Below are 13,504 nucleotides of genomic sequence, written 5' to 3'. Positions count from 1 at the left end.
GTTAGGCTGTTTCAGATACTCATTTAACCATGCGCCTATGTTCAAATTGATCTCTGCATATTTCACTCTTTCCCCTTTAGCATTCATATCTTGATGTACAGCAAAACCTACTACAATTTACCTGTCCTTCTTTTTCTTTTAAAAGTCTCTGCAACAATTCTATTTCTGCTTCTGCTTGGGCAAGATCCTGAGCTGCACGAGCTGCCTGCATACAGAACTTCTCTGCTTCCTGAAATTCCTACAACAATAAACAGAGTAAACCTTTAATTTTAAAACCTTATTTTACAGAGCAGCTGATGCCTCATATAGCATTGAGAAAAGTATAGTAATAATCATGCTGGTCTGCTTTCTGTATTTCCTTTTTCACCTTTTTTTTCATTCCTAATATCTGCATGAAAAAACAGTTTTTTGTGTGGGTTTTTTTTACACATTATATAAATACCCACACTTGTAGGTACTTTATAAATATGGAGACAAAGTTCCTGACCTGAATAACTTGAAGTCTTAAGAATTTACTTACTTTGTATCTGTTCCTGTTAATTTATTTTGACCTTAAGTCACAATAGTATTACTGCAATCTGTTTTTCATTTGTTAAGTGGCTATTATTCAAATCTTTGTAAAAATTACGTATTCAAAAGCTTTCAGAATGTAATGAGACAAGTTATCCAACCCGGAAATTACCTACTCTGCCTTCCCAGACTACATCAACTATTTATATATTTTACAATAAATAAAACTGGCCCCCAGACTGAGACCTTATGTGCCAAGTTTCAGTCCAGTGTGAGGATTTGTGGCTGAGCCTTAAACTCCACATGATAAAGGAAACATCAAGAACCCTCCAATTATAACAGCATTAGTAAACATTACATAAATGTATTATTTCTATGTTGAATCACCTCGGCTCGCTCTTGGTTAATTTTGAGAACAGTTCCATGGAGAGACTTTAGCTGATCTTTGGCGATGGAGAGCTCTGTGGTTGCCAGTTTATCCGAAGTGGCTATTGCTCTTTTTAATTCCTTCAATTCTTTATCTAGGCCAAGAATTTGCTTTTGTGCCCTGGCATCGTCTAAGTTTTTCTGAAATAGGGGAAATATACGTATATTGTTATAAGAGTTTTTATCTTATACTGTTTTTACATTGTTAATATTTTATAGCTTTCTTCTGGTGTCGCTTTATCTTACAGCCTTTAGGAGACACTATGCCCCATTTTGTATAGTGTTCTCATATTATTTTTCATTTAAAAGTATTTTTGAGATGCTTTGCATCAATTGATATATATATAATTTTTTAATTAAAGCCAGAATCAAACTAACATCACTGGTAACAATCAACATCTACATTTGAGGTCCCAGGTAACATACTGTAAGTCCTAGAAATCAAAACTGCCAAAACAATTAAAGTTTTTTTTTTCTTCTTCAGGCAACTGAGTTCAGTGTGTGTGTGCTTATTCTTGCTTATCTACCTCCCACCTTATTCTCTAAATCTTCCAGTTGGGCAAGAATTTTCTCCTTCTCCTCATCAGCTTCTTGAAGTTGTTGATCTGCAAGGCCCTGTATTTCTTCCATACTCTTTATTTTTGCATGCAAGTGCTGGATTTCATTCTCTAGCTGATGAACTCTAGTCTCATTCTGCCTCTTCTCAGATCTAATCTGCAGTTTAAATAAAATTATAATGAACAACATGAAAGAGAAGCACACACAGTGCATGTTTTGATTCACAATCTTGCTGAACTTTAAAAATATCTGTTTTGCAAAACATGCAATTAGTAGAATGCTATTTCTCAAAGAGAGAGATATCATGGTTTCAATAGAGTAAAATTTTAAAAGAACTTAAGTGACTTTTGAAAATGGGACTTCAGAGCTTTTGAAATTCTTACCCATAATCTTTACTTTTTCTACCTATATTTATTTTTCTTTGTTCCCCATATATTCTATAGTCTGAACATTGGCTAGGCATATAATCAAGTACACTTCATAAAGACAGCACACAATCGACTTCACAGCTGTTGCACGCACACACCAGAAAATGGCTATCCCTATTAATTTTTGGAAGCATGAGAAAATTCTTCTGAGACATTTATGCAAAAATGAAAACCTTCTGCACACTCTATGCAATAAAGGATCTCAGAAGAGTACAATGGGGCACACAGCATATCAGTGCAGATGCCTATATTAAGCCATTGTCTCTAGATTCAGCATCTCCATACATTTGCATCATATTTTTGATGCAAACAAAATTAATAAGGAGTCTGTGAGTAAGGTAAGTCTACTGTAAGACATGAGAACAAAAGGAGTGTTCATATGCATCCATTTTTCCCTACAGTAGCCAGAATCTATTTAAAGTGTGAAAAACTGTCAAATTACTTCTCAAAATTTTTTATTCTCAACTGTTTTTGTCATTTCCCTTTAATGGATAGTTACCACTTAAGAGAAATATGCACTGCTGCAATCAGGTGAAAACCAGAACCATTCTACACATTAAAAAGGAAAAAAACAAATCCATCTTATCAGATCTGAAATGGAATAATAATGTCTCGCTCTACATTTCAGTTGTCCCAAACCTGCTCCAGACAAACTAATATTTCACCTATATAACCAAGAACTTTTAAAAAGTGCTATAGTGCTATGTAGGGAGTGAAATTTGATCCTTGTGCGGACAGTTCAATTTTCTCCATTTTCTAACTTGTAATTCTCTTACTCTTGCTTCTGCAGCTTTGTTACAGGCCTGTCTATATTTTTCCTGTGCATCTCTCAGTTTCTCTTGTTGAGATGCCATCTCTTCTTGTAACTGTCTCTGTCTAGCCCATGCCTCCTCTTTTTCTTGCTGTGAATGAGCAAGGATTTCATTAAATTGTTTTTGCAGGTCTGCAAGGCTTTTCCCTACAACATCAGTTGAATTATGGCATCTGAAAGAAAGACAATGCAAAGCATAAAAAAGCAAGCAATCATTTTAGTTCTTGGTGTTAGATGCTGGGATTTTTCCAACCTAATATGCTAGTGCAAGACTTTAAGGTGACTGACACAAGTGGGTACAGTTCAATAGCAGCCCTGCCCTATGGCTGAGATGGTATGGAGAGGTGTCCCCTTATCTCCATCTCTCCCCTTCCCATTCTGTGTGGCTAGAGGCAAAGCAGCAGGTCTTGCTCACCTACACCCCACCCAGCTGGGTCTCACTAGATCTAGGGGCAAGTGGTCCAACTGGCGCACTCAACTGGTGGTGCCTTTTTGATTGGTCCCATGGTTCCTGAGCCAACACAGGATATTTAAGCAGATGTGGAACAAAGGATTGCTCTCTCACTTCCTGCTCTGTGGCAGGATACCCCACCAATAATATTTAACAGTACTGATGTAGGGTATGTAACTTGAGGATGGAATGCAGGACATGGCAACAGGGTTATGTATGGGCCAGTGTCAGAGCTGCACTCTGAAGCAAAGGTGGAGAAAGAGTGGTTATCTTGTTACTCTTATATACTTAGATCTGTGCATACTAACTCACTTAATGACGTTACTATTGAGTTTATTTTACCCACCTAATTTCTCCAATTCCTGTCTGCAGTTTTCTCTTGAGCTCACTTACACGAGCTGTGACTTCTTCAGGATCAATTGTGTTGTCAACTGCATGGTTTAGCTGATTCTGAAGATCTTTAAGCTGTTGTTTCAAAAGGTTATGGTCTCCCTGTAAAACCAAATGTAAGGGTCAAATTCCAGTACTTTAGAGTCTGACAAATATTTCCCCAATATAAAATGCATCTTTCCTTGCAATTACTCCTAAATGTTGAAAATATTCTGATGCCAGTTCAAGAATGGGCTTGTTTGTATTGCATCTCCTTCTTAGCAGTCTAATGAAGTAATAAATACATCTTTGTGTAAGTTAACCCTATCGCCATAAAGGAGCTGATAACACAAGCAAACTATAGAATTCTCATTTCATTCAAGGACTTAACATTGAGAAACTTCTCAGAAAAAACAAACAGCCACAAATTTCAACAATTAGAACTGTACGAAGATAATACACAGAGCAAAATTACTCAGTTAAGCCAACATAACTAATTTTCAGCAAGAATCAGGAGCAGTCTGCACTTTACAAAACTGGACCTTTCCTTTTGTATCCCTGTTGTCTGCCTGAAGCTCTGAGTTGCTGACTATTTACTTTGGAGAGCAGAGACTTCTTTTTGTATCTGTGGTGCTGCCCCTAAGGAATACCTGTTCAGACAACAGAAGGACAAATACACATATCCACATTATCCCTAATGCAGAAAACAAGAAGTGTAAGGTAGTAAGACAACCTCCAATTTAATTTAATTTCTGCTTTGACTAGAACCTACTCCAACAGACTCTTGATATTCAGTTTCTCTCTTGCAGGATATTTCTCTTCAACTTTAATGGGAACCAAGTGTGCTCAGCAGTTCTGAAACCTGGAATAAACTAAGCCTCTTTCTCATTCACATGCACTGAACTGTAAGGAAGGACATGTTAACATAAAACAATAACCAATCCCTCTGGAATATCATGGAGCAGTCTTGATAGCCCAATTCAGACCGCAACAACAGAAGGATGATGACTGCAACATGGGGCTTTTGGGTTAGGAGTATTAGCATTAGGGAGAAAAGAAGAGTCAGAGATGCTACTTAAGATTTCCAAACAGATGCAGAATACATAGAGGAGGAAAATCCATATTAATTTTCCTTTAGGGGGGAAAAAAACCCATTCCAGATATCAGGTGAATTTTGAGACAAAAAATGAATAAGTATTTAACCTGCAATTGTTTGAGCTGGGAGAGTAGCTTATGGTTTTCCTGTTCCTTCTCTTCTGATATTTGTGCTTTGGTAAGAGCATTTTCTAATGCCAGCCTTTCTTTTTCAAGTTCAGCTTGCAGGGCTGAGTGTTCCATCTATAATAACAACGTTTTCAGATTTAAAACCCAGAAAAATTGTACTTTTCGAAACAACAAAATTAACTGAATTATAAAAGGTGCTAAACTAGATCTGGTCCAAAATCCCATTCCGCCTCCTTGTTGAAATTTCTAATGAAATTTTAAAAATAAATCAACATGTTCCAAGGGAGTTTTACAGTTTTTAGCAAAAACTCAAAATTTTTGTCTAAAAATAGGAACTGTATTTGGCTTCTTGTGTTCCCATTCTCTATGGGCCAGGATGCCCAGCTAGGGAAATTTTTGAAAAGCCAATTTTCAGACAAGCCCTATGCTAAAATTTCAGAAGACTGTGGTAATGACACTTTTTTTTTTTTAATGTTTGGGCAACCAATATTCTTCCAACTGTATTTCTGGAAAGCCACAATTGCTAGTCTGTTTTTATTCAGAGTATATTCTCCATGGAGAGCCCAAAAATATTCTGTATCTTGCTTTCCGGATAAAGTATAAATCATATCAAAAAGGCAACTACCAACCATACTGGTTACATTGCCTTATGAAACATAATTGCTACTTTAGCATAAGGAACATTTCCTTACTAAACTTGAAGTTACTGAATGCAAAAATAAGACCCATCATTAACAAAGGAATTATTCATATTTGTTTAAGTTCCTTGCTACATACATTACTTTAAACCATTAAAAGGGGATCTCCTTAAAAGAAAGGGATTTCTGACTATTACAAAGGAAACTTCCATCATAGTAACAAAGAAGGAGATGGAAAAGTTTTCTAATTTGTGTAATATACTAACAGAACTCTTAAAATGGATATCTGAAAGCAGGATTAACTGGATTTTGAAGTGTGTGTTATAAATAGCCAAAAATGTCTTCATCAAAAATATGGATATTAGAATTTTCATCATGAACTCACAGGCCTTTAAAAAACACCTGATAAGAACAGCTTTCCTGGAATTTTCATTCTCCCCAGACTCAGAAGGGAAAAAAGTATTTCTAGATCTAAAAACAAAAAACATAAACTAAGTGAAGTCCATTTATGTTTTTCAAGCTAGATTACCCTTTTTTTTTTAAAAAAGGAGAACTATTTTCATTTGATGTCACACTAATTCTATTCTCACCTGACTAAGTCGTTTTAGTCTCTCCAATTCTTCCTTCTGTTGATTGGCTTCAACGTCTTTGACTTTAAGTTGGGCCTCCAATTCAGCCTCATATGCACTGAGATCCCCTTGTGCCTCTCTAAGAGATTCATTTACTTCTCGTTGCTCTTGGAGTGCACATTCAAGCTCTGCAATTTCCTGAAATTGCACATTCAACTTAGAAATATACATATTATTTATGATTCTGTTCATATTTCTAGTTAATTTCTTGAGCTAGCAAATGCAGAATATTCAACTGTCAGACAGGCAACGTGCTCCAGTAAACTCTCTCCTGGCTTCCAGGGATTAACAATTATTACCACATCTAGAAGAGCAGATTAAGGGTACTATTCATGACCACTATAGTCAGGGACAGTTAAAGCTAGTTGTAGCTGACATTCAAATATAACTATAGATACAAATATATAAGAGTCTAGGGTGCTGTTGTGCTAAGCACTGTACAAAGCCCACACAATACAAATAAGGGAGCTTCCAGGTTAGAGCCACAGCCATTTGTTTCTCTTAAGTTTAACTTTACACCTAGCAGGACAATAACATTGGTCTTTAACAACTGTATGACATACCCATTAGCTTGGTGGTAACTATCTGGTGTGGAAAACCTGAGTATGGGAATTATCAGTTAGTTCAGGTTCTGGGCTGAGGAAGCTCAGCTGTGGTGGTTATTTATCTTTGGTTTTGAGAATGATGGTTTAGCACTTATTGTTCCAAGAGCATCTCCTGTGGGGTGGTTTCACTGAGGAGCTTTGATACCTGCCTCAGAGGTACTTAATTGCACACTCCACTGGGAGAGTGAGAGAGAGAGAGAGTAGTGCAAAGTGCAATTTAAAAAGGGGAGGGTTCCTTAGGTGCGAAGAGAGAGAGCACAAGCAGGAAAGGTGGTTGCTAGAATAAATCAGTAGAGTATTCTCAATCTAAGACTTTGTCTACACTTCTTTGTTTGCTTTGCAATAGTGTAGCCATATAGATGCAAACCCTAGTGTAGATGTGCCACACTGGTGTTGGAGCAACTTGTGCTAGTGTAGTGTAAATCAGCCTTTGGTCCAAGGAGCAAAAGTCTAAGTCTGGATTTCTGGGAGAGTTCCACCATAAGAAAAATATACATTGACTTCCCCATAAAATCTCCATTTGCTGTATGCTATTTATGTTTTAATAATTACAGGCCAAATTCTGTTCTCAGTTTACAGTTTCAACTCCCACTGAAGTTACCCTAAAAGAGAGCAGAATTTGTCCTAGGGAAATTTTGTTTTCCAGTTCAGAATTCAGTTTCTATTTTTATTCCTAGGGATCTGGCTTTGGGAAGACACAGGTATTCCTAAATCTTACTTTTCTCATGTTTTCGGCATCCATGGCAACTATTTCCAGCTGATTTCTTTCCTCCTCCAGTTCAGCCAATCTTTGCAGCAAAGCCTCCTTATCCTTCCGCAACTCCCTACATTCGTCACTGGCCTGCTTGGCCTGATCCTTAACACTCTCAAGGTATTCCTGTAATCCAGTGATAATACCTTCTAAATCCCTCTTCAGTGCTTCATTTGCTGCTATTTGACCTGCACAAAGATACAAAATGGAATTAGAGTATGCAAGAGAACTCTTTATTTCAAATATATTGGGCCAGGAATACAAGATGAACAGAATAGACATTCCTAATCTTCCAGTGCAGTTTCTCAATACTGTTACTCTTCTGAATACAAGACATCAAAAATGTCACAAAGGAGATGTTCAATCACAAACTGTCAAGTTTTGAAGATCGGAACATAGTTAATTTAGCTGAATCTAAGTTTTTTCCACTTTAATTTTTTTAAACTAGTTTTCTCTCTCTCAAAAAAAAGTCACCCACATTTTACAGTGTTAGATTTTTGGTACAACTCAAGCCATTATTACTTAGTGGCTCAATTGTACTTACTACTTGAACCAACTTGTGTCTGTTACCTAGTTTAGAGTAACTTCTCATGCACTTGAAATAGCTAATTCTAGAGAAACAACAATTAAGGTTTCAAAAAATTTCTTCTCTAAAATGTGTCCTTTTAGATGTGACATTATACTAGGTTAATATGCAGCCATTTAAGACACATACTTCTATTCTATATTGTTCCCTCTTTGACCTCCTTCAACTTTGTGCACTAAATATCTTCCTGATTTGGAACAGCTTAAAATATGAAGTGTACACTTTCTAGTTTACTGCAACAAGGATTTCCTTTTATTAGAGTTAGATTTTCCCTTTTTCTTTTAGGGAAGAAAACATCCCACTAGAACGAATTACTACTGCTGTTCAGTAATAGCCAACAAGGAATTCTGAGAGATGTTTAGGATGCAATATTCTCCAGGGACAAAGGACATTGCCTTCAAGATATTATGCGTGTACAACTCCAGAGGAGAAGTACTTTAGCTCACTATGCATTATGTGGCTGCACAACCTCACCTTTCAATTCACTTAAACTGTAATGATAAGATTTATTAAGCATTTGAAAATATTTAGAGCGAGGCATTTGCTTTCACACAACAGTGATTTATAGTATCTCGTACATAGGAATACCAAAGAATGGGATTTCTTAAATCAGTTTTCAAAACTGAAGTGATCAAATCAATACATACGATAGAGCCTTTCCATGCAGATGGTGATATTAGAGGATCCCTTAAAAGTCAGCAGAGACTGTAGCTTTTCTACCATGTAATAGTTTTCTAGAAGTTCTGACTCCGACAACAGTTTCAATCAACATGTAGAAGACTGCATAATACCACTTAGACTATCAAGATGTCACCTATTCATATAAGGAGAAGACGGATCACCTCATTTTTACAGCTGAAGGCCACTAATTTATGGCATATCCATGATGCTCCTTTATTGGCTGCAAAAGATGCTGTCAAGTGATAAAATACACTCACCTTGTTAAGCAAGAGATCTGAATCTTCCATGCAACAGGGAAGAGTGTTGCTTCTGGCTCTCCCCATCAAGATCTGATCATTGAGGTCTTACATATTGTGTCTGCAACACCTCCTTATCAATGCAATATTCCTTTACCAATGAAAGCCGTGGTGGGAAATACATAATGTTTTGGTGACATGTGTTTTCCAGCTCTTTTCCTCTAAAGTGGACACACTTGAGAATTATCCCATTTGTTCCTTTCAGATCAGTTAGGAATAATTTTCAATCCTTTCCTACTAGAGCTGTTGATTAATCGCAGTTAACTCATGTGATTAAAAAATTAATCGCGATTAATCACACTGTTAATCACCGTTAAGTTTTTTGAGTTAAACAATAGACTACCAATTGAAATTTATTAAATATTTTTGGATGTTTTTCTATATTTTCAAATATATTGATTTCTATTACAACACCAAATACTAAGTGTACAGTACTCACTTTGTTAGTTTTTATTATAAATATTTGCCTGTAAAAATAATAGTATTTTTCAATTAACCTCATACAAGTACTCTAGTGCAATCTCTTTATTGTGAAAGTGTAACTTACGAATGTAGATTTTTTTGTTGTTACATAACTGAACTCAAAAACAAAACAATGTAAAACTTTACAGCTTACAAGTCTACTCAGTCCTACTTCTTGTTCAGCCAATCACTAAAGACAAACAAATTTGTTTACATTTACAGGAGATACTGCTGCCTTCTTATTTACAAGGTCACCTGAAAGTGAGAACAGGCATTTTACATGGCACTTCTGTAGCTGGCATTGCAAGTATTTACGTACAGATATGTTAAACAATCATATGCCCCTTCATGCTTCAGTCACCAGTCCAGAGGACATGCTTCCATGCTGGTGATGTTCGTTAAAAAAATAGCATGTTAATTAAATTTGTGACTGAACTCCTTGGTGGAGAATTGTATGTCTCCTGTTCTGTTTTACCTGCATTCTGCCATATATTTCATGTTATAGCAGTCTCGGATGATAACCCAGCACATGTTGTTTGATTTATGAACACTGTCACTGCAGATTTGACAAAACGCGAAGAAGGTACCAATGTGAGATTTCTAAAAAGTAGCTACAGCACTCAATCCAAGGTTTAAGAATCTGAAGTGCCTTCCAAAATCTGAGAGGGACGAGGTGTGTAGCATGCTTTCAGAAGTCTTAAAAGAGCAACATTTCGATGCAGAAACTACAGAACCCGAACCACCAAAAAAGAAAATCATCCTTCTGCTGGTGGCATCTGACTCAGATGAAAATGAACATGCATCGGTCTGCTCTGCTTTGGATTGTTATCGAGCAGAACCCATCATCAGCATGGATGCATGTCCTCTGGAATGGTGGCTGAAGCATGAAGGGACATATGAATCTTTAGCACATCTGGGACATAAATATCTTGTGATGCCGGTTACAACAGTGCCATGCGAACGCCTGTTCTCACTTTCAGGTGACGTTGTAAACAAGAAGCAGGCAGCATTATCTCCTGCAAATGTAACCAAACTTGTTTGTCTGAGCGACTGGCTGAAGTAGGACTGAGTGGACTTGTAGGCTCTAAAGTTTTACGTTTTGTTTTTGAATGCAGTTTTTTTTGTACATAATTCTACATTTGTAAGTTTAGCTTTCATGATAAAGAGATTGCACTACAGTACTTATATTAGGTGAATTGAAATATACTATTTCTTTTGTTTTTCACAGTGCAAATATTTGTAATAAAAATAAATATAAAGTGAGAACTGTACACTTTGTATTCTGTGTTGTAATTGAAATCAATATATTTGAAAATGTAGAAAACATCCACAAATATTTAAATACATGGTATTCTATTATTGTTTAACAGTGCGATTAATTGCGATTAATTTTTTTTTTAATCGCTTGACAGCCCTATTTTTTCCTACATCTCTTGTGTCTCGGTTATGTTAGAATACAGATTCAATGCTCCAAGGAAACAAAGTTTAACAACAACAACACCACCACCACCACCGTGCTCTTTACCATCTGTAAGCTGTTGCTCCAGATCCTTAATTTCCTCTGTTTCCCTAGCAATCCTAGAAAGCATCTCATCCAGGCGACTTTCAAGTTGTTTGTAATGTTTGTTCATCATGTCAAGCTGCTGTTCTTTACTTGCTTTCTGAGCCATCATGTGAGCCTGTGGATTACAGATAAATGGATACATTTTGCATATTTATCAGTAAGAATTTAAAAAATAACTTCTTTAGTTTAACAATATATCTGGCTCATTGCTCCTGAAATATCCCATTACTGGAAATGAGCTGCACCAACAATTTGTACCTTCCATTTATTATTTACCTACTTTTATTACTTCCTGTTTATTGCCCCAAAAGGCACAGTCTTTGGACACTCGTCTCAGACAGATGAAGTCTCTATAGCAAACAGTTTAAAAAACAAACAAACACCAAACTACCCTCAAACACCACATTCCTGCCCAGAGTGGGAAGGTCCTATGTATCCCTTACAGCTCCAAAAACTGCCCTTTTCCCAACTTTAACTCTCAACACTTCATTACCCCTTTCAGCCAAGAAAGTACAAACAAGACCCCCTTCAAAACCCATGAACACTGCTCTTCAGTAATTGAGGACACAAGGAATTCATTCATTCATACATTCTCTATCTCCCCTAGGGCTGAGCAGCTACCCCCACAGCCCTATCTGTCTATGGCCTGGGAAGAAATCAGCTAATGCACCAAGATATTCTACATAACAGTGCAGAAAACAACGAGCAAGCCAGCCAAGCTTTACGTAGTCTAATAATTTTGGCTTCACCGCTGAATAGCTTTATTTTTTTTTTTTAAGAGATAAGGTGGGTGAGGTAATATCTTTTATTAGACAAACTTCTGTTAATTAAAAGAGACAACCTTTCAAGCTCAATAGAGCTCTTAATATGTTTTCTAAATCTACACGATACGTTCACTTAAGCTGTGGTGGCCCAATATCAACTAAGAACACTGACAGAAGTCTCTCTCTAACTTGAGCGGTGTAAACTATTTGCAGAGTTGAATGCAGTCAGTTACAATAGGATACTTTACTGTAGTTGTTCGAATGCTGGCCTCTGTTCAAATAGTAAGTTTATATCTGACAGTCTGATTTACAAACATGGGGCCAAATCCTGAGGAGTATTCAGCACCTGCAGTCTCCATTGACTTCAACCAAAGTTTCCTCTGTTCAGTATCTCTTAGAATTTGGTCATAATGTACTAATGAAACACTTTCTGGCAGCATAGTGACAAACAAAAAAGGAGTACTTGTGGCACCTTAGAGACTAACCAATTTATTTGAGCATGAGCTTTCGTGAGCTACAGCTGTAGCTCACGAAAGCTCATGCTCAAATAAATTGGTTAGTCTCTAAGGTGCCACAAGTACTCCCTTTCTTTTTGTGAATACAGACTAACACGGCTGTTACTCTAAAACCAAACAAAAGACCATAACAATTCTTATGTTTCAATACCAATGTTACACTGTACATTGGTACTGAAACATTTACAAAACACAATTCTTACAATGTCAAAAGCCTCCAATAATACATAGTTTGTTTTATTATTAAAAAAAATTTCTCTTATGCCGTTGCCCCAAACATACACATTTCACTTTTATCTAGCTATTGTATGAAAGTCTTAAAATTTTGCTAACATTTCAGAATAATTTTTTGAAAGCTGTTTTACTGCAAGTCATTTTAATTGATAATTAAAGCAATATAAGATTTAACACATATCTGCTTTACTTTTAAACAAAATTGCAGTCTGTAAGGAATATGTCACTCAATATATTTTTAAAAGTATGCAAATAAAAAGTTACAATTCTCAGTATTCATATTACTGAAACTAAACATTGTCACCCATTTAAAAAATCCAGTCTAAGTTAATTTCTAACTTCCAAAGTACAGTTCCAATTAATAAGATTAAGCACAGCTGCTGTTCTTGAATGATTATTTTGCTACAACTGTTGAATGTCACAAGAGGATTGTTAAAAATAAACACTTACAGCTTTGTCTTTTCTTCCTTTGAAGTCATGTGCAAACAGCTCCACCCCTAATTTAGAATCCATTTTAATGATGAACTGAAGTCTAAATGATGGAAAGCAGCAGCTTAAAATGAAACATGGTTTCTCTTCTGTCTTCTCTTTCCTCCAAACTTTTCTATTTGACGATTACACTTTGGTAAGCATGTGGTTTGAAACTATGGGAAGTTGCAGAGGCTGAGAGCTTTTGACATGTCATGCTCTCCGATCTCTGCTTGTCTCCACAAGCTGTACTCTGCCCTGTTTGCTTTAAATCACAACACAGGAAGCTGTGTATGTAGCCAATCGACTACGGAGTTAGTAACAGTCAGTCTACTCCCCAAGAGGCTGGGCTTGTCCTCTTGAGAAAGCAGTTTCCTCCCTGAAACACACAGACTGTTACAATCCTCCTATTTTATTTTCTTAACTGCAGATTTGAAATCTATTTCAAAAAAATAAAAAGGAGTCTGGGTCTCAGATGAAAGCAGAGGCCAGGCATGGGAATACTTTTTCTGTGTATTCATATAAATGGAAAAT

General features: G+C 36.5%; 1 protein-coding gene across 12 annotated transcripts in view; it reads right to left on the bottom strand.

Annotated features, from left to right (window-relative positions):
• Positions 1 to 13,504, bottom strand: part of CNTRL (centriolin) — a 58,529-nt gene that overhangs the window by 25,330 nt on the left and 19,695 nt on the right. For 10 of the 12 annotated variants that reach the window (XM_073314960.1, XM_073314949.1, XM_073314952.1 and 7 more), the window contains 9 exons: positions 10,951 to 11,104; positions 7,368 to 7,588; positions 6,006 to 6,182; positions 4,757 to 4,891; positions 3,531 to 3,676; positions 2,699 to 2,906; positions 1,471 to 1,650; positions 898 to 1,077; positions 122 to 238 (listed from right to left, as the gene is read on the bottom strand). In XM_073314960.1, coding sequence (XP_073171061.1) covers positions 122 to 238; positions 898 to 1,077; positions 1,471 to 1,650; positions 2,699 to 2,906; positions 3,531 to 3,676; positions 4,757 to 4,891; positions 6,006 to 6,182; positions 7,368 to 7,588; positions 10,951 to 11,104 — 1,518 coding nt within the window. Of the gene's footprint in view, positions 1 to 121; positions 239 to 897; positions 1,078 to 1,470; positions 1,651 to 2,698; positions 2,907 to 3,530; positions 3,677 to 4,756; positions 4,892 to 6,005; positions 6,183 to 7,367; positions 7,589 to 10,950; positions 11,105 to 12,952; positions 13,413 to 13,504 lie in introns of those variants that run through there. The other 2 variants (XM_073314958.1, XM_073314955.1) reach the window with 2 other exon arrangements.

Source organism: Lepidochelys kempii, chromosome 16, assembly GCF_965140265.1.
Source record: "Lepidochelys kempii isolate rLepKem1 chromosome 16, rLepKem1.hap2, whole genome shotgun sequence".
NCBI lineage: Eukaryota > Metazoa > Chordata > Testudines > Cheloniidae > Lepidochelys > Lepidochelys kempii.
The sequence above is the reverse complement of the archived record's forward strand: the minus strand, read 5'-3'. Positions and strand labels throughout refer to the sequence as shown.